This window comes from Thermobia domestica, chromosome 10, assembly GCF_964235325.1.
Source record: "Thermobia domestica chromosome 10, izTheDome1.hap1.1, whole genome shotgun sequence".
NCBI lineage: Eukaryota > Metazoa > Arthropoda > Insecta > Zygentoma > Lepismatidae > Thermobia > Thermobia domestica.
Genome location: NC_137463.1, coordinates 138032695 through 138060028, shown reverse-complemented (window position 1 = coordinate 138060028; position 27334 = coordinate 138032695). Strand labels below are relative to the sequence as shown.

Below are 27334 nucleotides of genomic sequence, written 5' to 3'. Positions count from 1 at the left end.
TAAAAGCAATACACAAAGACAAAAAGTATTATCACTATTAAACATTACCAATAATAATTGATAAGAAAGAGTAAATACGACATCTTTTACCATCTCTCATGAGCTGTATGCATTATTAACAAAAATTTTAAATAACTTCTACACTTCGACAATTTTTACTCTTTTTTCTCCGTTTAGCAGCTGTTTCTGGCTTTCTATTTCGGTGTCGTCCTTTATTTACACTATGCACTATTCGTATTCACAGCTTGTGCCCCTCTGCAATGTCTTATTCAGATTAGACTTTTCCTTTTGCCTATGAGTAAACATTTGATTGATTTAATTCTCATATTCTCCATGGCTGGAGCGCAGGAATGCCAGACTTAGAAACAGGTGTACATTTACTTTCCTGACAGACTATACGGGGTTAAATGTTGATCTCAATAGAATAACACAAATGGACAAGCTGTTTTCTGGGATTGTTTCAGCATCGCAATAATAGGTAGTATGCTCCATGACTTAAAAGTGGAGGGTGATCTAATAAACTAATTACATTTTCGAAAGAGGCCCAAATTAATAAGGACCATTATATTTTATCTCTACACCTGAAAAAAATTGAGTAGTGTTATTGATTTAAGAAACCGAATAGAATATCCAGAGCTCCATCATCCGCTTTTTCCGCACCGCAAGGAACACATCTTTCATCGACCCCACCTCCAACGCCAAGGATGTAGTCCCCAATCCTCGGAACAGTCTTACCCTTTACCGCCATTTTTAACACCGATAGTAGTATTATTCACAACGCCTGAATTGTTTGTAGAACAAGAGGGAAATAAATCAGTATTATCATGGTTGAGTAAATATGACATCGTAATAGACACCACGAGTAAAGACAGTAAAACCACGAGATAAAAGAATTTTCCCCATCTCTGTCTCCCTCACCAATAGTGAGTAGGTCTCCAGCAGAGAATTGGGAATTGGAGACATTCCTTAAATCACAATGATGTACAATAGAAGGAACATCGTTGAACTGATCGTTGAAGGAAGGAAAGCTCTAAACCAGATGACGGAAGTATTTGCATGGCGTGTGGATTTAAGAAGGGTTGTCGACGAAAACATGATTGCGAGGTGTCGGACACCGAAAAGTTCCAAGAAAAGGCGATAGGAATAACAAATCCGGAAGTACGTGAAGAACTGTTAAACATTCGTAGACGGAAACTTTGATATCAGTTTGTGATATTGTGCAATTTCATTGAATGGTTCCGTGACCTGGTAAGGAACATGAAGTATAAACTTAAATTAGTGAAAATGTCACTTGATAAAGATTATGGGAAGTACGCTGATATGATGTAATGATTTGTGGGAACCAATTTCGTATAGCCATTTGTGTTTGTAACTAAGCAGTAAATTTTTATAAACGGCAGTGTTTTTAAGTAACTACATACTCATGTATTGTAGCAGTCAGAATCGTGGAGAAAAGAAATGAAACTTGTCTTTTAGAAACGATAAGTATATAGTTATGCACAAATCTATTAAGTTGTATGGAACATAATCCAACAAATGGCTACGTTGCCAATATTCTCATTCCTCCTTCCATCCATCAATATAATCCTGGAACCTATCTCCGGAAACAATTGTCGAATGAGAGAACATTAATAGAAAACCCTAAAAAAACTTTCATGAGCTGTATCCCAAACGTTATCTCAAACTTTATGTTAACTGGGGAATTATAAAGAATACATAATTTATTGGACGACTTATTTCAGTTATTACGTAACGTACGTGTAAAACTTCAGTCTGCCTAAAAACATAAATTGTGGACATTCAAAAATTTAAGGTTTCACCCGAAAAGTGTGTGGTATGTGAATTTTGTCTTATTGCATGTGATGATACATTAAATTTTCATGTTTAGTAAAATTGCCAAGTGAATTTAATGATTAATCGTTAGGATCAGGAATAAATTGATTAGCTTCCTAAATGCTTGCGTGGTTTGTCATGGGATAGTAAAAATTGTTATTTCGTATCACATATTTGTAATATGCTGAACAACGTATGCCCATTGAATGCAAGTTTTTATTGTAAAGGTGCAAAAAAATGCATTTGAATTAAGAATTTCTTTTTTATTAGCAAATTTCATCGACCTTGAAACAAGGATGCCATTCATTAACAGAATTAAAATGTAATGTTCGTAACGAAACTTGTTCATTTCACAAATCATTTAGAAAAGCGCTACATGCGCACATCAAAATGCCTAACAATTGAGCTATTGGTGGAATTAGCAGCGGCCTACAGCAATTACTAATGAAATATCTAACTAACTAAATCCAACTAACTTAATGGATCCGGCCTATGGAACCCGAAGGTTCAATGCACCGTTGACAAAAGCTCTCCTTAGCTAACGGATCTAGTTTCTGTTTTGTGTTCCTATTTCTGAGAGATCCATCTTAATATTGTCCTCCCATCTGCTCCTAAGTCATCCAAATGGTAGTTTTCCGATTGATCTTCCAGTTAAGATTTTGAAAGCGTTCCTCCATCCTGAACTGAATAATAACAAGAATTTCCTGCTTTTAATCGATAGTTAATTTATTCGTGAGTATGTTTTTTAGTGCAGTCGCTTTGTACAAATTTCAATAAGAATATTTCTTTTCTGGATACCAGAATAAAATTTGGCATAGTTATTTAGATGGTAATACACAATAAAAAACCACCGGGACACAAGTCATAGGAGCTGAACCTTCGGGTTCCATAGGCGGATCCATTAAGTCATAAAAGGAGGGGAGGGGGATAATGATTGCAATGAAGTTCTTTGGCAGCAGGCTGATAAATAGAAAGTAAAGGGAGCAAAATTAAATAATATGGGAGCATTTAGTAAATTATTGCGTTGAATTATTGCGTGTTAAGATAGAATATAGTGTCCCTGGTGGATGAGTGGCTCTACTCGTCGCCTTGCAATCAAGGGGTTCCGAGTGCGATTCCCGGTAGGGACACAAGTGGTTCGGATCCTTCGTTAAACTGTAGGAGCCGTCCTTAGAACGTCATCTTCATCCCATGGAAGGCAATGGTAAGACCACCATGGGTTCACCTTGCCAAGGGACCTTCGGGCCAACTACCTGCCCTCGGATAGGACACCCATTATCATTATCATCATCAAGTAGAATATTAAAAATAAAATTATATGTACAAAAGTGTGTTTCAAATCTATTCTTTTTTATTTCGAAAATTGCTAAAATAAGAATGTAACCTTAATGAATATTCCTTCCTTCCTTTCTTTTTTTAAAAGAAATTGCGAACAATTTTAAAGAGTACTATATTTTAATCGTTCTGTACTAGAGATGGAATGCTTGTCTAAGTCTCATCTATCAATAACTCACTCACTGTATACATTGTCCATCACAAGAGCATAAGGCGGTACACTGCATGTTCAAGCTTTGACATTTGCATTTGTTCATACACATTGTTTTGCAGTGGCAACAGGTTAATTCCGAACATTTCATTGATACTTCTGGAAGAACTGTTCATAATGGTGTAAGCATGGTGGGGAATCTGAGACTTCCCATCCCCAGTCGGTAACATCAGGAATGATGCTGTAGACACTGTCTCCAAACACTGGCTTGAAACATTGTTCTTTTCAAGTGATATCTTAAAGCATCTTCAGTAGGGGGTATATTTTCAAGGGATCTATTCTTCTGTGTGTAAAGTATCATTCTGCATTCATTGACTGTTTTTGTTGCGCTGATTGTGTCATACAGAAGCACTGTAAAATACTGTATCATATCAAAATCATCATCAGATAAAATGAATGAGGTAGAAAATCGAATAAAGACGTCCGTTAGTTCTGGTAGTATCTTCCACACATTCCAAGATTTAGTTTTACTAACCCCATGAAAAGAAAATACTGTGTCACAACCCGTGTAAGCATGCAAAAACGGCAATGCTTCAGAAGTTTCAGGACATAAATTTTGTAACATTTCACAGAATGAAAACTGTTTTCTGTTTTTCCCAACACCGTAAATAAAGTACAAGTTCTGCAGATCGAGAGCCTGCAACTCCTTCAGGGCCGTCGCAGCAATTATTATTACATCTGAATCTACTGTTGAAATTACAACATTTTTGTGCCCACATAAAACTGCATCTTTCACATGTAGAAGAATTGTTGTATCTGCTTCTTCATGTGAACAAGGAGATGGTTGTTGTTATGGTAGGATCCTACGCAAATTATGAGGTCTTCATCAGTGCAAATAACAACCTTACAACCAACTTCCAGTGATTCAATTTCAGAAGCAAATAAGTATAAAAGTTGCTTTTTATTTTCATCAACTTGCAAAAATTTCCTAAATACCCTTGGGAATGGTGTTGTTCTTTTGAATAACATTTTTTCTCCAGAACCTCGTTTCAAACGAGTGTCTGCCTTACGACTTCTTGCCAAGTATCTGTCAAATACTACATCAACTCTATTAAATTTCTGCAGGTGAGATTCTACGGCAGGTCGAAATATTTTGGTTGCAAATTCTCCAAATGTTTTAGATGAACCTGGAGTAAGAGAATGTATAAGGGCAGCACCATCTATAATAATAGCCGAAAAAAATGAAATGCTACAGTCACTATCATGATTATCACAAATATGAAGATAAACATGTAATGATGGTTTACAGACCATCAATGTCAGACTTTCTTGATGGTTTGCGAAGTTTGCCAAACTCGCTAATAGAGGGAGGATACGGGGAGTTTCGTGAGAAAAAAATGTTGTAACGTCAGGTTGCCTAATCTGACTCGCCAGATACAATTTGCATAATATATTTGCGTCCTTTCTCAGGACTGATGTTTGCATTTGAAGTTTAGATTTCCCCTTTGTCATTCTGTTGTTAAATAACACTAAATTTGTAAGGGTCTGTCCTGGTTCGTATTTTAGTAATCTTCAAAATGATTCAAAACGTTTTAACACTTTCTTAGCTGGTTTTTAATACTAAACCATGAGAAGCGTACATAATCAACTTTCCGCATATACAAGATGTCTACACCTTTATACATACACTTATTTTTTCGACAAGATGTCCACGTACATGTACATTTATTTACGACGTTGCTATAGTAACAACTCTCTTTTTTTATTAGTTACCGATTACAAAAATAATGTCTCGAAATCTCTATATGTCTTTCTTTTCTTTATACATAATACTGCTCAAATAATTCGCCTCTGACCCCTCTCTGTAAATTGGCACAGATTGTTAATATTACATACAACGTTACGTTATCGTTGTAGATGTCGCTCGGACGGGAGTTCCATAATAGTTCTACTATGAAGGAAAGAACCCTGGGTTAAATATCATGAAACATTTACCTTTTGAATAGCCCTCGTATATTTAATATCACCTCTAATACACATATTCTACTTTTCCATTTATATATAATATATTATAACATAACACATTTTTATATTTGTCAATATATCTCAATACTAATAACTTCAAAAATTAAACCTAACTGATAGTTTCTTTCTAGGGTACAAATTTACTATTCCTTCATATACAAACAACATTATTTACAAACAAAGATCTTCATAATATTAAATATTGATAGGATCAGAAGGTAACAAAATTAGAACATATAAACACATTGATGATTATCATTTAATACATTAATAAACTTTGAAAAATTAAGAGATTCGATATTCATTATTCTTATTCTTTCCATATAATAAGGTGCATCTATTTTATATAAGTCTGTCATTACCTTCATATGTTTACATTAAAATTAGGATCTTTTATTCTTGAATATTTATAATATTCGCATGAAATTCGAATAGAATAAAAACACGAAAACAATAGTAGCGTCTTACAATAAAGCTTTTAGATAATTTCTTATCATGAAACACAAATTAACATTTCCTCAATTAATGCTATAAAAGGAAATTGCAACAAAACTATAAGGAATAAATTCAATAATATTTTCAGTTGACTGCCATAAATTAATTTCGTCAATATTCCGTAAATGATTTGCTTTATACTTTCAACACACATTTTAATAATAAATCGACTGAAGAACATATTAACCATAGACGTAAGCAAAGGTCAATTTAATACAAATCCATCGGACGCCTTTTGGATAGTTCAAGTTATACGTTCGAATGGCTCATTTAAGCAACATTGTATAGCACAATCTTGTGTACATGCTTTTCTTTCATAGGATATCATATTTTGATTCCTATTTACAAAATTCCTGCCATCTGCAAATTCATTTTGTGAAAATCGGCGATAATTATTACTTCTACTGAAATTCCTGTTGCTATTTCTAAAATTCCTAGCTCCATTTCTATGATTAGGTTGCGTTTGATTTCCGGTACCATTATAACTATTCATTCTATTATTAAAACTACGGACATTAGAATCATTTTCAGGTTGTATCTCTACATTACGAACAGAAGCATATTGTGTCTGATTGCGTGCATAATTACCCTGACCTCTATCCTGCACTTTGTTGTTATTCTGTATTGCCGACTGACTTTCATAACTCTGAATAAGCATAACTAAATGGTTGAAGTTAATGCACTGCACCGACATAAACAACTGTTGTAGTCGAAATGGCAATAAAATTCTAATGGAAGCTATAATTCGGGATTCCGGATGGTTTGGATTTAATGATCTTAACTCATGACATGTAAATACTACAAATTCAGTAATACTCCGGTGTAACTTTGGATTGTAATGCTTCGTTCGCAAAACGGCATCTCTATTCGCTACCATAAAATCGTTTTCATAATTTGATAGAAGAGCATTCTAAAAATCTGAATATGTATGAAGACTACCTCTAATAGCTTTAAACAATGTTAAGCAGGGTGGTAACAAGATGTGCGGTAATAATTTTAAAAACTGAAACTCATCTACACCCATGAGCTCACATTCATCCTGAAATTTTTCGAGAAATGCCCTTGCGGGGATATCTTCTGGCACGCCACTAAATTTTGTAAGCGACTTAACTTCGCTAAATCGCAACTGTTTACCTGTGTACGTCTTCATACCTCTACTGGAGATGTGTTTGCGCCTGGATGTTTGCCTCACTCTTTCTTCTCTTTCACTACTCTCTGCACCACTCGAAGATCCATCCAGTTCTAAAGTTGTTCTGGGAGGACGATCAGGTACCCAACCTGTGGCTGTAGGATGATTCGTGCATTCGTTATCCTGAAATGGAGTTCCGGGAATACATCTTTCCTTGATGAAATTTACTTCGTCTCGCAGTAATTTAATATGATTTTCATGGGCATTAATCGTTGATTCTAGTACATCCATTGACTCTTGAATTTCCGTGTTCCTTTGTACTACTTTTTCTATTTTCTCTTCATACTTCTCAAATTTTTCCACTACATGTTGGTTCATCTGATTTAACTGATGTTGAACACGGTCCCATCTGTCTTCATTGCATTGATTCAACTTCGCTATTTTTTCGTCAAAATCATTAGCTAACTGTATTATTTTCTGGTCCAATTTTTCTTCAAACTGTTGAATTTGCTCTGACTGGTTCCTCATTTGCTGGGCTAAATCATCACCTTTTCGTACTTGATCCTTAATTTGCTCGGACTGATTCCTTATTTGTTCAGACTGGTTTCTTATTTGTTCGGACTGGTTTCTTATTTGTTGGGCCAAGTCTTTTAAAATGTCTGTCAAATTTTCACTAGGAGTCAATTCAGGATACACACTCTGTTCACCAATTATATTATTACTTGTTGTACTCATGGCCATATTTCGATGAATTACTTTTCCACTTCTCAATATGGTAATACTAAGGTCGCGTTGAAAGCTTGCCGTCTTTACTATGCTTCAAAACGACACTTATATAACTCCCGGTGGTGAGACACCAATTTGTAAGGGTCTGTCCTGGTTCGTATTTTAGTAATCTTCAAAATAATTCAAAACGTTTTAACACTTTCTTAGCTGGTTTTTAATACTAAACCATGAGAAGCGTACATAATCAACTTTCCGCATATACAACAAGATGTCTACACCTTTATACATACACTTATTTTTTCGACAAGATGTCCACGTACATGTACATTTATTTACGACGTTGCTATAGTAACAACTCTCTTTTTTTATTAGTTACCGATTACAAAAATAATGTCTCGAAATCTCTATATGTCTTTCTTTTCTTTATACATAATACTGCTCAAATAGTTCGCCTCTGATCCCTTTCTGTAAATTGGCACAGATTGTTAATATTACATACAACGTTACGTTATCGTTGTAAATTACACCTTTTAATTACTGTATGAATTGATATTTTCCCTTCAATAAACCTCTCTTGTACAAAATTTTCATACAGACATCTTCCCAAGATTCCTGGCTTCTCTCACCGACTTCTCTGCATCTTTTGTTGAACATATTTGCTGCTGTTGTTAATATATCTTCTTCAAATGGGTTACCATAGTTTCTAAAGGAAGCTACAACATCTAAAACGTGTTTCTTATATCTCTTTTCAAAAGCTTTGCTGCTTTCCTTATGCTGCACGTCATTTTCATCACCTGCATTTTCTTCACCATCGAAAACTGAAAACTGTTCTTCAAAGTCAGATATCATTTTTACAACATCTAGCCCTGCAACCATCCATTTCAAAAGTGCAGCAGGTTTGTCAAAAAGTCCTATTGCTCCACCAATTCCTTTAACTTGTTTGTTATTTTGCTCATGCAAATAATCATCCGCCATTGCTGAAAATGCTCGATTGCTCTTCTGGCTTACGAATTTGCCTTTCATGAATTCTTTATCTATAAACGGATGGCGCATCTCCAGTTCTTTCAGTGTTCTGATGAAAACTAGCAACCAGCGGGCATAGTTTGTGTGATCTAAAACAAACATCCAGGGACATATATCTTATAGAATAGTTTTGAATTGTACAAAATTTCCTTCACGCACACTTTGTAAGAAAGAGAGCGATATAATCTGTAGTTCCATAGTTATTGACCAGAAAATAAATTGCGGAGATTCTTCATTGCGTAGATTACAACATTCGTTAAAATCTAAATACAGTAGAGCGTCGATTATCCGAAGTAATTGGGGGACATGGGTGTTCGGAAAACTGGTTTGTTCGGATAATCGAACTGTACATGTTTATTTGCCAAAAAGAAGTACTGTACAGTAAATTTATTCATAAAAACAGGCATCTCTTTAAGCATTACAAAGTAACGTACAAAGGCAACTTTAGTAGGAATATATAGTATGTGGTACAGTTTATTAAACAAAAATATGTACATATTACATACGCATTTTGCATGAACAATACACACAGTACACAAAATTAACGTTTAAAAAAATCCTTTATTTTGGTCTGTCTAAGCAAGCTTACACGCTTACGAACAGCTAAGTCACGTACTTTTTTCATTACAGATATCTGACAGTGGTCACTTTCGTCTTGGGCTTCAAACCATCGCAAACCATAACAGGTGCGAGCAAGTACACAGTTCGGTTAAGCGGTCGTTCGGTTGACCGACGTTCGGATAATCGATGCTCTACTGTATGACATTCCTTCAGAGACATTGATATATTTATATGCTTCGTATGCTTCTGTTTTCAACATATATAGTGCAGCCACTGTTACTTGGTGAGCATAGCGAGCGCGCTTGACATGAGAGCACGATAGAAGTAATTCAGCTCGTCCAGTTGATGTTACTCTAGCATCAACCAATATATCAGTCCATGAGATTAGTGAGATTACTTAAACAACATGAGATTACTTAAAAACACATATTTAACACTTAACTACAATAATACCTTTGGATTTACTTATAAGGTCTGAACACGTCATTCAAAATTTTAAAAACAATTTTTTCGTTGTTATTACAGTAAATAGCATGTTTAATTTTGCATTAAAATGGATGTAAATATGGCATAATTCTTTATATTTGTAAATCTATTACCTTAATATTTTTAAAAGCGCGTTATTTGAATTTAGCATGCCAATGAACATATAAATTGGCTCGAAGAACGGCAAAATTGGAGTACTTTCAGTTTGTGCCGCCATTTTGGACGCCATCTTGAATTCTGTGCGACAGGGTGATCACCGGTTTTGTGTCCCGGCGGATTTTCATTCAACATGTTATAGTTAATAAATGTGCCAAGTTTCATACTGGTATCCAGAATAGAAATATTTTTGTGCCAAGCGACTGCACTATTTCGTCTATTAATATTAATCCTAAATATTTGAAAGTATGCACATTATCAAAAGTAATATTTGATATTTTAACGTATCCATTATTTGCCGTAACGCATCTCGACGAACTTCCATGTATTGTTTTCTCTGCATTTACTTATAAACCCATGTCCCTGCAAGCGTTTAATAAGACCTCTGCATTTCTTTCTATTTTTCTCCTATCATCCCGTATTAAATTTACATCATCAGCATACGCCATAACCTGATTAATATCATTCATCTCTAGGATCTGTTTGCTATCTTTGATTTTCCTTATAGCGTACTCCAGAACAAAATTGAATAATAATGGTGTCAACACATCTTCTTGTTTCAGGCCATTCTCAACGTGAAAGCTCGTGGATAAAAAATTCCTACCTGGACTTTACTTTCGGATTCATTTAAACATACCTTAATTAATCTAATTAGCTTTTTTGGTATTCCAAATTCTGTAAGAATGTTGTACAATGTTTCTCTTCTAACCGAGTCGTAAGCCTTTTTAAAATTAATAAATAATTTATGTTCCGGGGTATTAAATTCCCAATTCTTTTCGACTATTTGACGAATGGTAAATATTTGATCGATAATTGATCGGTTTCGTCTAAATCCGTACTGCGATTTCGTTTACATCCGTACTGATAATCTCCAATAATTTCATCTACGTATGGGGTTAGTCTTGCTAATAGAATGTTTGAAAGGATTTTATAGGATGTTGACAGAAAAGAAAGGCTTAATAATTATTACAATCAATTTTATCGCTTTTCTTGTAAATTTCGTCCCAGTCGGAATTTCGTCTACAACCGTAGATGTACTTCTTTAATTTCTTTGTAGCGATTTCTACTTCTATTCGGTTAGGTTCTCGAATATACGGTTACGCGGTGTGCATTTTCCTTTCTCTACGCACATTAGTTTGTGGCTGCGTGTTAAACAAATCCTCGAAGAAATCTTTCTATCTATTTGAGATACTATTTGCATCAGTGTGAGCTGTTCCGTCGGTTTTCTTTAATATATAAGCACGCGGTTGATAGCCTTTCTTAAATTCGTTGATTCTCTTATACATGCCCCAAATGTTTTTTTTTAAACTATTATCTTCAAGATCCTTAATTTTAGTTTTCAAATTAATTGCGTTTCTCTGTTCTAAAAGTTTTGGAAGTTTACCGCCTAATGTCTACGAAATTTTGTGTAGTTAATTCATTCGGATTTTGTAGTCAACGTAAATTTGCCTGTTTTGTCTTCTCTGCTAGTTTAATGCATTCCTGGGCGAACAATGGTTTGTTCTTACATATTTCCGTGTGTCCGAATTTTTCTTTTGCTGAAATTTTAATGCTACCTCTGAGTTCAGTCCAAGTATCTGAATACTAGTCCCTTCAGAATCTTCTAAACTTGAGAATCATTGGAAATTTCAATCTGGTATTCCTCTCTTACTTGTCTCTCTTCTAATTTCTTTAAATTACATCTTTTCGTTTTCAGACATTGAATATTTACTTTTTTTACCGATAATCTCTCTCTTGTTATCGCTACTACCAGGTAGTCACCACTGTCACAATCAGGTCCTCTGAACGACCGAATATCAGTTATGCTAGATTGTCTTCTTCTATCTACTTAAATGTGATCAATTTGATTATGTGTCTTCCGTCTGCTGAGGTCCAAGTATATTTATGATTGCGATGTGGGAATTTTGTATTGATCACGTGCGAAGTCCACGAGTCAAACACCATTGTCATTATCTTCTTTATGCAGACGTTCTTTCCCTATATTCGGTTTGAAAATATCCTCTCGTCCTACCTTCGGATTTAATTCCCTTAATAGAATTTTTATATGGTATCGCGGGAGTTGGTCAAATATCTGTTCCACTTCTTCGTAAAAACTATCCTCCTTATCTTCTGTCGGGGCATGTAAATTTAAAACAACAATATCACACCACCGACCCTTAAGAGTAATAAAGGAAAGTCTATTAACAAATTCAAACTTTTTAATTGCTGATACAGTATTAATCGTTTGTGAACGAAAAATCCTGTTCCTAATTGGTGATTTTTACTTCTTTCCCCATAAAAGAATGTAAAATTTCCGGACGCCATAGCTCTATTTCCTTCCAACCTGAACTCCTACTACGACCACTCTGTGTTTCTCTAACTCACTCGTTACGGATTTTAACGCGCCTGCCCTATAAAGACTTCTAATATTTCATGTTCCAAATCGCATGTCCATGCTCTTTTGTTGAGGTCGTGCAAAGTTATCAGTCCTGGTCCGAGGCTTCTGTGAATGTTTCTGAACAAGTTCATTTATTTTACAAGATGAGATTGTTAGACTCACCCAAACCCCAAGCTGGAGGACCATTCCTTGTTGTCTGTCCGGGACTGCTTATTCATTATATTCGCAGCTAATATCTATATCTAAAGGCCTTCTCCTCGATCCGCAACCTGAGACCGCGCCATTTCGTGGTGACAGGAATTCACACTACACGGAATGAAATATCAAGTTTAACATTTTCTTTTTAATATTCGGGATAGTGCATAATATACGAGGAGGTTTCAATATAGCATAATTCCTATCGTATGGCAGCAATATGTATTGAAATGCTGGTATAACATACATTACATATGAGAGATTTATGTCATCTACGCGTGGAACATAATATCACGTAAATGTCCACCATGATGCAGTTCGCATGCTCCTGCCACAACATTCTCCATTAGACTTTTCAAAGTTGCCAGAGTAATCGCTTGGATTTCCGAGCGGATGTATCGTTTAAAGTTTATTGGCATATAGCCAATAAAATATTCTTTGAGGTGACAACGAAAGTAAAAGTCTGGTGTCGCTAAATCTAGCGATCATAGTGGCCAAGGAATGTCTGCATTTCAAGAAATTATTCGATGCCGAAAAATGATTCGCACAAGTTCAATTATATCCTTGGATGCTTGTGCTGTGGCACCACCAAACTGGAACCAAACGTCTTACATATTCTCCACTGCAGGGTGCGAAACCTCTTGAATCATAGCCTGGTATGGAACACCGGTGGCGGTATCTAAATTGCCATTGCCATCTTCAAAGAAGTAAGGCCCAATGATTCTCAAGAACATTTAACCAGACCATACTATACACTTCACAGACTGTAATGGACGTTCGTGGATACCTTGTGGAATATCGATACTCCAAAGTCTGTAATTATGTTTATTTACGTGCCCATGAAAGTGGAAGTGTGCATTATCACTCATAATCAAATTGTAAAGAAAATCTGCGTTCTCACGAACCAACTCCTGAATGCGCGCAGCAAATCCAATACTAACGGCCCAAATTGCATATCGTCGGAAACATTTTTTCGCACTAAAGCATGGATTCTTATGTTTTGGGACTTCTATCAGACTACAATTATGGTAGTCGGCTGTTCCAGCGGTTCTTTGAGTTTCGCACTTAATTTCGATGTATTCGCTCTACGATTCCAGGTTATTCTTTTTAGTGCTTGACGAGTCCTGTTACTGGGGCTTCTCTTTTCCCACTATTACCTTTCGCCAATGTTATCTTCCAGGAGTTCTGTAGTTCTCATCACGTTGAACACTGTTCTTTTGACGTATCTATGCTCGTAAGGAACAATGAACATGATGTTTCGTTAATACAATAGCCATCTTGATATACTTGTACAAATTAACCGCGTCCTCATAATTTGGCATCTTTGAAACTCGGAAACATCTATTATGCGTCACCACTGTCTGCTTCCTTGAAGACCCACTTATGCTCTATTTTGTAAACTGTATATATATATATATATATATATATATATATATATATATATATATATATATATATATATATATACAGAGTAAATGAGAGCTCTGTGATTCATTTGTCTGAAACATTATTAGCAAACGTGATGATTTCAGTACCGTTTTTATATATGAATAGATAACTAGAAAGATAACAAGATCGGGTACTCTTACGTTCGCATACTGAGCGTTCTTTCAATTTCTTTCATTCAGGAGCTCATAGAGGTTATTCATTGATTGTAACACTTCTATGTTCGTTAAAAATCAATATTACTAACCGCAATTTCAGGTTAATCGCAACATTTTCGAGTCCACAATTCTAATGTTAATTGCCTTCTTATTTATTAGTTAATATAGAGATTTAATTTAGGCTTTTCGCTATTGAAAAGTCATACCGATAGTTCTGTGACTTACTAATGTTCTCGGCATGTCACTTTTCTAACCTATAATATACACCGTTTAAAGCACGTAATTCTATCTGTAAAAGTTGGAAAATGAACTTATTTTATTTTTAAGATTTAAAATTATGTTTTTTTGAAAGAAGATTCGATTTTACTCCAGTGAATACGAACCGTGATACAAATACCTAATGTAAATTTCCTTCTTTCTATAAATCATTGTTTAGTTAAGGACAGTAACTTTCTATAAATTGGAACATATTTGACATTTTGTTTACAAAAAGGTAAACAGCAAATTCTGAACAGTTAGTTATAAAAGGAAAATTTCTTCTAATAATTTTCGAGGAAGCAATGTACCTAAAATGGAAGCCACATTTCCTTGCTGAACTGATATGCTGATACGTTGTATCAGAAAAGTAGTAGCCCGCTTTTCACCAGTAAGGTGTTCAATACGTTGGCCTACTTCTTTGATGAAATTGAGCCCTTCGAGACTCCAAGTGCCGCTCGATTCAATGGCTACGGGCAGGAACATGTATCTATCGAGCAGATCGTAATATTTTCTTCTTTTCTCGCATTCTCAGCGGGCTGCAATAGCTCCTTCTCGAGATGAAGAAAGAGTGAGATTAGATGACGCGAAAGTGTCAGAGCAGGTAAAATCCCAGAAAAGAATCCTTCCCCTCTTCCATGGTACCAGCGTCAAGCCATCTGGTCTTTTGCCATCAGATCTGTTACACCCCTCAGGTTCTCGAAGAGATGGAACTTCCGCCGATGTGAGTGTTCTCCAGATAATGTCATTCACGTTCGAATGCCTTACATGTCTTCCGGAGCTACTTATATAAGATAGACCGTGTGAGCATTCTGCTTGACTGATGCACCACATTTAGAACAGTTGTGTGATTCACAGATGTCTACTCCTAGGCGAAGTGCAACTGCAATGCGAATACTCTTGACTGTCTGCTTCTTGTAATAGCACTGATTGATATCATTTGATTATTGGCTGGTCCCAAATTGATTGCGAACTTCTGCCCGTTATTTTAGGAGGACATGCAGTCTTGGACATCAGATTCTATGTGAGGCTCATTCAGTTGGTTGACGAGTATCTCAATGGTATGCACGGAGCCATAGAGCAACACTAAAAATGAAAGATACGCCAAATCGACAGCCCGACGAATACCAAGACCTCCAGAATCAACTGGAAGGGAGGCCTGGATCCATGCGTTGCTATTTAGGTTACAGTTGAGTATCGATTCAAGTCCACATCTCAGAACGGTGTCAAACTTCTCTAGTAAATCGACTTCACGCCAAGAAGTAGAACAGCGTAAAAAATAGATTACTCTTGATATGCAGAATGACGCACGGAGATAAAAAGCTGAATGTGCTGAGACTAGAGCCAGGCGTGACAAAAAAGAATCTAACTTTTTAGTTTTCTCAACTAACAAATTACGTGTTGCCTCAGGTGAAAGGGCTGCACCAAGTAGAAAGGCTGGCGAGTTGTGATAAGTTTTTTACCCGGTGCTAAATTTTTAAATTGTGAATATAACACTTCCATTCGATCTTGCGAAATTCCTAAAAATCCTACTTCACAGTTCATAAAATTTAAGCGTATTCCGATGTCTGCTACCATAGTTCGGATATTGTGTAGTTTAGTTATAACTGTGTCAGGATATCCTGCTATCCTGCTATAGGATATACTGATATTTAATTCAGTATTAATCCTAGACACTATGGACTGAATTGTCATGGCGAACAAAGCGGGACCTAAAGGATCGCCTTGTTGTACTCCACGTTGCGAGAGTATAATCTTATCACCTAGAAATAAGTTACTTGGTTGCGCATAACATTGATATACATAGTGATAAATCGATGGAAAATTAGTTTTAATTGTGAGTAGCATAGCGTCTTAGTTCAGTTCATTAAAAGCGTTACGAAAGCCTAATTTCAGAAAAAGCCTTTTGTTGTGAATGGGGAGTAAAAAAGTTTATGCGAGCTGCACGTGCTGCGGCTTGGCTCCATTGGGAACGCATATTCCCAATTGGTGAGGGTAAAGGAAAAGTTACGACGGATTCTTAAACTCTGGAACATATACCTTTTGCTGATATTCTTCTCCAAATGGTCCCCACTGCAATTGGTCGAATTCCATCGCTCTTCTTATTAAGCGCAATCAGTGATGCTCCAAAAAAGATTGGTCTTATTTCCTGAGGTATATTACCTCAAAGGATTACATGAAATAATTCTAGAACCATCGTAGTTAATCCTTCTTTTGAATCTGATTCATGATGTAAAAGTAGATCCTTAAGAATCAATACCTCCAGCTGATCCAGATGGGAAGGATTTTACAGCGTATCGTAATTCAGAAACTGAAACTCTTGGTATATTAAGGTGATCTTTAGGAGAGTCTGGTAATGAAAAGGTGTCTGAATGTGAAGGGTGCTTCTCCTTAAGTGCTTCTAAAACAGATGCATTAGGTGTGGCGATGATATCTTCAGAAATTAGTAATCTGACTGCACCTTTTATGTCTCCATCCTTGAGTTTGTTTTCGATTCCTTTGGTGTTAAAGGATGTGGAGTCAGAAGAATGTTGAGATTTGCGTTTGTATTTTTTGAATAACCATGGGGTAACGCATCTCGGTGAGAATCATTCCATTCGCAAACTTGTTGCTTGACCCAAGTCCTTAAGTTTTCAACTTGATCTGATTCTGACGGAACATTGAGTACTGCATACGTCAATAATAACAGATCCATCCATGTGTCTAAGTCATTTCTGTTTACAATACGACGGATGACATCATAGAGAGAGGTAGCTACAGATGACCGAGCACTTCTTGGGACTCTTCTTAGTAAAGTAATTGAGGATTTTAGTTCGGCTATTAGGTTGCAAAAGTCGGAAATCAGATGTTTTTCGTTGTGATTATCACATTCAAAATTATGTTTGTACTTTAAACTAAAGATGGCACAAGAAATGCATGATCGTAATGAAGGAAATAGGGGGAAGGATAATACATAATATCACGTTCTGACTGCTAGCCTAATGCCTTACATTAGTCGATCTTGACGCCCGGCTAAAAAGTAAATATATCAGTGTAAAAATTATAATTAGCTCTAACGCTGACACAAATTACGGTAAACATCATGCTCAGAAATATTGACAGTGTATTTTTTTCATATACATATACATATTCATATACGTATACAGTTTCATATATGATTAAGAAATAAAAAATAAACTATGTAAACAGTTGTGGAGATTGGATGATGGAATTAGTCTAACAGTTAGAAATAGTGTCATGTGCAAATCAATAAAAAGTGAATCATATCAAGACTGGAAGTTGCCCTTCTGTAGGAAACAAAATTGAAACAATTATTTTCGCGATTTAAGGACTCACGAAGAAGGATCATTCAAGAAATGGTCCTAGTTCATTAACTATGGTCGAATACATAAAATATTATTATTTCCCAATATATTAAAATGTTAGGAATATTGATGCTTTTATACATTCACAAGGATGGAGAACAGGTAAGTAAATATATGTGCATTAGTTTCAAACATGTAATTTCAAGTTTCGTGATAGGAATGGATTTGATATTTTTAAATTATTATTAGAAGTTATTAGATTTAGGTGCATGCAAATGTTACATCTGGAAGGATAGTATGTCATTCAGTGAAAAGACTGGAAACTTGAATATACCAGTGATATCAAAATACCAATTGCCCAAATAAGCACCTTTTTCACAAAAAGGAAAAGGAGGAGGAGGACTCCACTCTTGGGAATGAAGACATGTTAGCACAGCTCTTCCCACCACCCTGTACCCCATTCGACAAGTGAAGATGCAATATTGACCAGGAAAGGTCTTGCCCGTTGAGCAAGTTGGCGGCAGTATCTTCCCATGCTGTGGCGATGGCAGGCGAGCGCAAGCAAGGGCTGTAAAAATCAAGCAGAAACTATTAGTCACTTAAATCATTAAAGCTTACATCTCACAGGGAATTTTGTTATATTGTCTCCATTATTAAATGTCATAACGTAAGTGTTTTGATTTGTGAGAGTGTTCAAAACAGTAATACAGGATGTTTGAAAGAGAACTTCCTAGTTTTAAGTATAAATTTAATTGGGAAACGGATGAAAACTTACATTAATGAGTACATATCATGAAAGAGAATTCTTTCAAGTTTTGTTTAATGTAGGTAGACTTCAACGTGGGATCCGTTTGTGTCCCTGTACACCTCGAGACGATATTCCAATTCTCCCCACGAATTCACCAACATTTCAGGTATAACTGTCCCAACCGCCGCGACGATTCTCTCCCGTAAATGCTTGATGTCTCTCCTAATTGTAGACTACGTCTGGTCAATGACTTCTTTGGGCTCCGAACATAAGAAACACGGATCTGTTCAACAACATGTTCAGAAGTTCTCGTTCTACCTGGTGATTTTGCTTTTAAAACACTACCGGTTTCCTTGAAAGACTTTAACCAATGACGGATAGTTTTTGCTGGTTGCACTGTTATAACTGACTCAGTTTTCACAAAACAAATAACACACTGCGCTTTCTGTTGCGGAGTACACATTGTTGCTGAGTTGCACTGTACTGCACCTCTGCCTGGACTGAACTGAGGAAACAGAGGAAAAAGCAACACTGGTGCCGTCTCAAGGTCAAGCTGATCTGTCAATTGCAGGGCAGCCAAACTTGGAGAGTTGATGAATAGAAAAAACCAGAAACTAGAATAGTGTATGCCATTTTGTACAGATTCTAGGACACATTAAAACTAGGGAGTTCTTTGTCAAATACACTGTACATATATATATTTATAAGCTTCCAAACCCTTTATTGATATCTTTATATCCTGAATAGCTGAGTCGCGTGTTACGTGCTTGCATCCATCATATTCAGTATCGAATATATAGTATATGAAAGAAAAGCTTTCATGGCGGTAGGAAGAACGGCAAGTTACGAATGTAAATGCCAAGTGAACGAACTTAAATACCTACTGTTTACAATGCAACTTACACAAACGTAATATATTAAGCTATTATTAACTAAAACAACGGGGGGGAGGACAGTGACTCAGTGGTAGAACGCTTACTTAGGGTTCTTGGGGTCCCTGGTTCGATTCCCGGCCACGTAAGCTGAGCAACATCGTGCCCGTGGGTTTTCACGGGTACTCCTGTTTCCTCCCACACGATCATTCCACCAATTCTCCTATTATCATTCACCTGCCTAAATCATCGGTCTCTCTTAGACTAACGGACATACTCATGGGAAGTTAAACTGAAACGTTTAATTAAAACTACCGTAATTTATTTGTACATGTGTTAGTTTTAGCAAAAAGATATTTATTCCGTTGTATACACATTTCATGAAAACTTTTTAAAGTATGTTTCCTTGATTTCATTATTTACATCTCATGTACTAATTATAAACGTAAATGTACACCTAGCCACAAAAGTAATTCCCCCCCTAAGCGCTCTAATTCCATTACTTGGGGTCCAGGGCTTTTGCAGTTGTCAGAACGCCTAGACAGATCAACCTAAAATACACGTAACTTTTCTCGGCACTGACAGCAGTTGGTAGCACTGAGTCAAGTCTGTATGGAAGTAAAATTGTCAGTAGATTACGCACGAAACATTTCTCCATTCTGGGATCAATTTCACTGCTTCAGAGCGTGTTGTCCAATGAACATCATATGTTAATCACACTATTGTTTTGTATGTAGTGTATTTTTCATTATATACTGTATATTCAAAGATATAAAAACACTTAGTAAATATACTGACCGCGCATGAATCAGAAAATGCTTCAAAGTAGCTGAAAATATCAAATCCAGAACAACTACTGGAAATAACTTTGTAAATAATTGCCTCCACTGAGAGACCCTCTCGAATTCTCCTCATTCCAACATCTTTTTCTTTCTGAAGGAGAGAAGATCTTGCATGTCACACTGAGTATGCATTGAAATTGAAATTGAAACAGAAACACTTGAAAAATTTTTAGCCTCGCCGGGATTCGAACCCAGGTCCACCAAATAGAACTTCAATGCGCTATACCCTTACCCATCACGCCATTTAGACTTCCACCCAAACTAATACCTAGTTAAAGTTGTTTCATGGTAAAAACCTAAACAAGATACTCAAATATAACAAAAACAAACAAATATAAACAAAATATAAATAAAAATATAAACAAGAAAATATAAGGAGTTTGTGTGTCTTAATAACTTACTCGAGATTTCCTTGTTTAACTAAAAACAAGTTGTATAGACATTCCTCAATGAGGAAAATATCACGAAACGTTCTTCAAGTTAAGGCTACGCCATCGGCAGAGCCATAACTTATGGGGGCAGGGGGCACCTGCCTCCCCCCAGAGAAGCTTCCGCAGTTCGACGGGCCCCATCATCAGACAAAATTTTCTTACTCCATATACGATAGGAACATGAAATTAGATATGAGGCATCAAATAGGGTCGCCACATTACATAATCAAAACAGCACACAAAAAGTAAGTAGAACAAAAATGAGTCGTGGACCCATTTCAGTAAAAAATGCCTACTATTAGCGGCTCTAGAAATAATATTTATTCGTTTGGCTTTGAGATTTATCAATATTGTCTCCTTAATAATTTTGTCGTGTACAGAATGGGCCCAGGTAGTAACTAACGGAACCGCAGACCTTCCAGTGTGGGATTAAGAGAAAATTGGAAAGATTTGGCCCAAGAATTAGAATAACAATTTTTCCAGGGGGCCCAAATAAGCTTATTAATGCTTGCACCCTCAGAAAAATCTAAGTTACGGTGCTGGTCATCGGTTGCAGGGATTGACCAATTTATTTACATTTCGTTTTTACCACAACTTCTAATTTCCAAAGAAGAAAAGACGACAGAAATTAATGTCACCTTCTTTAAATTGTATCAACACGTGTAGAAATAGACAGTTCTATGTTTATGTTCCATAATTACTAGTTTGTTTTCTTATGTTCATATGAGAAATGAGAGGCTGCTGATCATGAGGCGCAATTCACTAGGGATTCGAATCCTCTGAAGAGCAAGGTTGGAAATTTAAAGGTCGTCAGTATTTTTCTGTTCGTGTTCCTGTAGTATTTGGAATACGTCGAAAGGAGATGAGGTGCCAGTGGCGAACAATACTCCGGTTGGGGCGATTTGTTTAAAAAGTGTGAAAGCAGGAAACTGTCATTGCAGCTACTTGGGTTCAAAATAGGGATGGCCATATCCGGATAATTTTTTATTCGGATATCGGATAGAAACTTATCCGGATTTGCAATATCCGGATGACGGATAACAAAACGGATGACGGATAACGGATAATATCCGGATAGCGGATACCGGATAATATCCGGATGACGGATAATATCCGGATAACGGATAAGATCCGGATGACGGATAATATCCGGATAACGGATGACGGATAATATCCGGATAACGGATAATATCCGGATAACGGATGACGGATAATATCCGGATAACGGATAATATCCGGATAACGGATGACGGATAATATCCGGATAACGGATAATATCCGGATAACGGATGACGGATAATATCCGGATAACGGATAATATCCGGATAACGGATGACGGATAATATCCGGATAACGGATAATATCCGGATAACGGATATATCCGGATATCGATATATCCGGATGGCGGATAATAACCGGATAATGAATTTATCCGGATGATGGATAAAATTCAGATAACGGATAATATCCGGGTAGTAGAACATTCGGATAGCGGATAATATACGGATGAAGGATAAAGGATAATATCCGGATAACGTATATGGTTTTAAAAAGATGATATAGGAGAAAGACATATCAGTCTATTCTGCTAATGGAGGTATTAAAAGATGATCATCGGACAGTGATTTTTACCTTTGAAAGGCATTGCTTCTTAAAATGTTTCCTAGTAACTCATTCTCCTTATCTGGAACAAGGAAGAATTGCCACAAGAGTGGAAAGAATCAATCATTGTTCCAATTCACAAGAAAGGCGACAAAACTGACTGTAATAATTATCGAGGCATTTCTCTTCTGTCAACATCCTATAAAATCCTTTCAAATATTCTGTTAGCAAGATTGACCCCATACGCAGATGAAATTATTGGAGATTATCAGTGCGGATTTAGACGAAATCGATCAACTATCGACCAAATATTTACCATTCGCCAAATACTCGAAAAAAAGTGGGAATACAATATCCCGGTACATCAACTATTTATTGATTTTAGAAAGGCTTACGACTCGGTTAGGAGAGAAACATTATACAACGTTCTTACAGAACTTGGAATACCGAGAAAGCTAATTAGATTAATTAAGATATGTTTAAGTGAATCCCAAAGTAAAGTCCGGGTAGGAAAATTTTTGTCCACGAGCTTCCACGTCGAAAATGGCCTGAAACAAGGAGATGCGTTGTCGCCATTATTATTTAACTTTGTGCTGGAATACGCCATAAGGAAAATCAAAGATAGCAACCAGGGCCTAGAGTTGAACGGCATTCACCAGGTTATGGCATATGCTGATGATGTAAATTTAATAGGGGATGATAGGAGAACAGTAGAAATAAATGCAGAGATCTTATTAAACGCTTGCAGGGACATGGGTTTAGAAGTAAATGCAGAGAAAACTAAATACATGGAAGTGCGTCGGGACCGTAATACGGCAAATTGTGGAGGCGTTAAAATATTAAATAATACTTTTGATAAAGTGGATACTTTCAAATATTTAGGATCAATATTAACAGACGAAAATCATATTCACGAAGAAATTAAATGTCGACTAAAAGCAGGGAATTCGTGTTACTATTCGGTTCAAAATCTCTTGTCGTCGCGAATTCTGTCGAGGAATTCGAAGCTTAAAATATATAAAACGATAATCATGCCTGTTGTTCTGTATGGTTGTGAAACATGGTCGCTTACTCTGAGGGAAGAACATGGACTGAAAGTATTTGAGAACAGGATCCTGAGAAGAATATTCGGACCCAAGAGGAACGAGAATGGGGAATGGCGGAAGCTTCATAACGAGGAACTACATAGTTTATACGGTTTACCCAACATTGTTAGGGTCGTTAAGTCTAGGAGGCTTAGGTGGGCAGGTCATGTAGCTAGAATGGAAGAAAGTAGAAACGCTTTCAAAGTCTTGACTGGTAGACCCATAGGAAAACGACCATTAGGAAGACCTAGGCGCAGATGGGAGGACAATATTAAGATGGATCTCGCAGAGATAGGAATACAAAGTAGAAACTGGATGCAGTTAGCTAAGGATAGAAGTCAGTGGAGAGCTTTTGTGAACGCGGCACTGAACCTCCGGGTTCCATAGGCCATAGAGTTAGTTAGTTTAGTTAGTAACTTCTAATTTTGTTATGTTGTTGTTGTGTGGCACGGTGGCTCAGTGGTAGAGCGCTTCCTCTAGTGCGTGGGGTCCTCATTGTTTCGATCCCCGGCCAAGTAAGTTTGTGGTGGATAAGATCGTGTCCGTGGGTTTTCTCAGGGTATTCCCGTTTTGTCCCACTTTTCATTCCACGAGTTCTTCTATTATCATTCACTTGCTCTAATCATCTCCTCCCTTAGCCTAACGAGCATATTTGTGCGACGTTAAACTCAAAGATTTTATTTATTTTTTTCTTATGTTGTTCTGAGATTTTGACAAAGAAGATGGGAAAGTATCCCGCATCTGGTATGTTCCGCACGAGTAGACTATATATAGTTTTATTTTAAGTAAACTTTTAAAAGTTCCAACTCAATCAACATTTGTGTGGCCGTTTAACCCCGTAAACCTTATCCAAGTGTTACGAAATTTCGTATCTTTTTTCAACTTTCCGTAACAACCCCATTTTAGGGTCTCCCCAGTCATAAGAATTTTAAAATCAGTAAAGTCAATTCCACTCCAGAATAAAATATGTAAAAATTATTCGATTTTGATCAAAGATTGTATCACGTATTTTAGGGCGTCAACATAATTCCGATCAGTTTATTGCAAAGACAAGTGGATAAAATCCAAAGTAGGTAATATCCCCTCAAATTTGGAAGCTTCCTCATTTAAATTATATGATAAAAATTTCTAATAATTCTCACCAAATTCTTCTAATTATGACAAATGACAAAGGATTCTGTTCTGATGCAGCATGCCGCATATTTTCTTTAATGCTTATCAATTATCCCACTATTTGAGGTTAAAGTCTCTCAAAAATATAAGAGTAAACTCCCAAATTAAATTAAAATATGTTTCACGATAATTTTCATTTTAAAAAAAAATACAATTTCACTTTGAAGAAATATGGCACATATAGGCGCTACTATTTCCTTTAAGGTTGTTTAATGATTTCCATTGCATGAAGGCAAAGTTAATAACGAATAACAGGATATCTTATACTTAAACATGTTCCACGAGAACTTTCGTAAAATATTTGATTTTGATGGACTACAGATTATGTTTCTGGGGCTTTAAATTCATCCTGAATGAATGTTTTTATAAAAATCAGTGAAGAATAATAGAGTACTTCTTCTTCCCGCGATCTATACCTATGTATTATTATATAAAATAGTAGAAGTTTCTAACTTCTCTATTCAGGGCTCGAAACTTCCCGAACAGCAGGCTAAGTAGAAATGCGAGTATAGTGGATATCTTCTATTTAACATTTCTATTTCTAATTTTACCTCCCAGTAGTTTTTTTTTTTTTAATTTTTTTACGGGGTAATAACAAAGAACAGTTTGAGGCCATAAATGGAAAGAGGCAGCTTAATGATTTAATGCTTATTAACATAAATGGTACATTATAAAAGGATTTAGTCTAACCTCATCAAAATGCGGCTCTGCAGTTCACCCAACACCCAAGCCTCTTTAAATTCAGTAGCTATGGTCAAATGTTCCCACTTTGACTTAACTTCATTCATCCTTAAACTCATGCCATCAATCGGATTCACACTGACTCAACTTCACTCTCACATCTTCCTTTCGGCATCACCCTCACTCAACCTCACGTTTACATGCCAATCTGTTCTCATGCTTACTGGACCTCACATTCACAGCATCACTTCGAAAATCACATAATGCTCACTCGCCTTTAAGTCGACAATTGATATCTCAGTCTGACATCATATTTGCTCATCTTCACTTCATAAAAATCCGACATCACGCTGACTTCATTTCAAGGATACTTATACTTAACCTAGTACTCATATAATTATTAGGTTGCGATTGAAATAAGAGAAGGATTAACGAGTAGAAAGAGAGTTAATTTCCCCAATTTCGTTTTTCTTTATTTAAGTAATATAAAAAGAAAAAATGGAATGAAATATTTCAGTTTAACGTCCCACAATTATGCCCTTTAGGCTTCGTTAACTTTTTTTTTTTTTTTTTTTTAACTGGTCTCTACGCATTACAGGACCAAGCTCTAATACTGAATCCCGCAGCCCAGAGAAGAGAATCAATTCATCCAGTTTTATGAAAGCATTTTAACGAGAACGTTTCTTAAAAAATACCCGGTTTTCAGAAAATATCGCATATGATTTCCTTTACGCTTCTCAATGAGATTTTCTGCTCATGGTTGATATCACTCAAGGGAAAGGGTACAAAGTCACTCCAACAATAAATTCATAGTAATTCACATCAATACTACAAATAATAATAATAATAAATATATTATTATTATTATTATTATTATTATTATTATTATTATTATTATTATTATTATTATTATTATTATTATTATTATTATTTGGAAGGTTAAGAATTACTGGTATTTGTTGGATTCGCAGCTGGTAGATCTTGCATTTCCGTCTCATATAGAATCGGTGCAAAAGTAGGATGGTAACTTCAATCAACAAACCAGCTAACATTTTAAAAAATCCTATCTGGTTCATCACTTTTTTAAATTTACGTGATAAAGGTTAAATTTTCCATAAAATTAAAATAATCAAAGTAAAATATATTCACTAGGGAGTACAATGTGATACCAATATCAATAATATAAAAATTATATTTTCTTTATATAGCAGGGATTTCTTTTTCTCTGCTTTCGCATTTCCGCGTGCATTTATTGTCCGCCGTTTTAAGTGTAACGAGAATTAGGGAAAAGAGGGATCCCTATTTACCCTAAAATGGCGGACACAAATCTTATCATTTATGTGTCATGACTGGATGAGATATTGAGTGGGGAAAAAGATTAAGCTAAATAATGCAATACGCAATTGATGAAAGGTAAGACAATGAAAATGTCAAAAATCCGCTCGCTTGTACCTTCTTTATTTTGTATTTACCAAACCTATATATTTTTAAAAAAAAATTGAATTGATTTGAAGATGGAAACAAGAATATATTATAAACATTGAAATACGTAATACGATCAGTAAATGACAGTATCCTTAATTCCTCCCACTTGTTTAAATTTTATCCTCGCAACCAATCAGAATGAGAACTACATTTTTATGATGATTACCGGCACCTTTCATTGCATCAATAAAAGCACTGCCTAGGATTATTCTCAGCCACTGATATGAATTTCTATACCGGAAAAATATATAAATAAACAAACAAATATTCAGCTTTGTATATAGACATAAGATATGAAGATGGCAGAATATAATAAGCCACGTTTTGTCCATTTTCTGCTTCTCGCTCCGGTGGTTGGTAATATGAAGGTCTATGTGGTGGAAAAAGTTTATAAAGTCTTACCGTTATTTTTTTAAAAAAATGCTTATTTAGCTGTGTAGATAGACTTATTTTTTGTTTTCACTGGTGTACTGAAAGTATTTTAAATTTAATGCATAAGGTTGAAATTCGCTTGCCTGTTCAACTACACATCTTGTGTATGCCATCCTTTATAGAACTTATTTGTTTCATACTTTCATTCTTAATTTTAATTTTTAAATCTTAAAATTTCTACTTTTATACGCAGGAACGCCTGCAGGGCTTTTTTCCAAGGGGTCGCAAAGGATCGATTCCAAGTGAAGGGGCAAAGACTGACACCCAAGCACAGTCACGAATGCACACACATGCTTTGATATATGCGTTCACATAATACATTATACA

General features: G+C 35.9%; 2 protein-coding genes across 5 annotated transcripts in view; one reads left to right on the top strand and one right to left on the bottom strand.

The window, feature by feature from the left end:
- The window catches only part of LOC145662734 (uncharacterized), a gene marked incomplete in the record, with an annotated part of 1843005 nt that overhangs the window by 371812 nt on the left and 1443859 nt on the right, over window positions 1-27334 (bottom strand). The window contains 1 exon segment of the mRNA XM_081728599.1: window positions 18027-18224. Within this exon segment, the coding sequence (XP_081584725.1) occupies window positions 18027-18224 (198 nt within the window).
- The window catches only part of LOC145662735 (uncharacterized), a 206600-nt gene that overhangs the window by 65736 nt on the left and 113530 nt on the right, over window positions 1-27334 (top strand). The window lies entirely within an intron of this gene.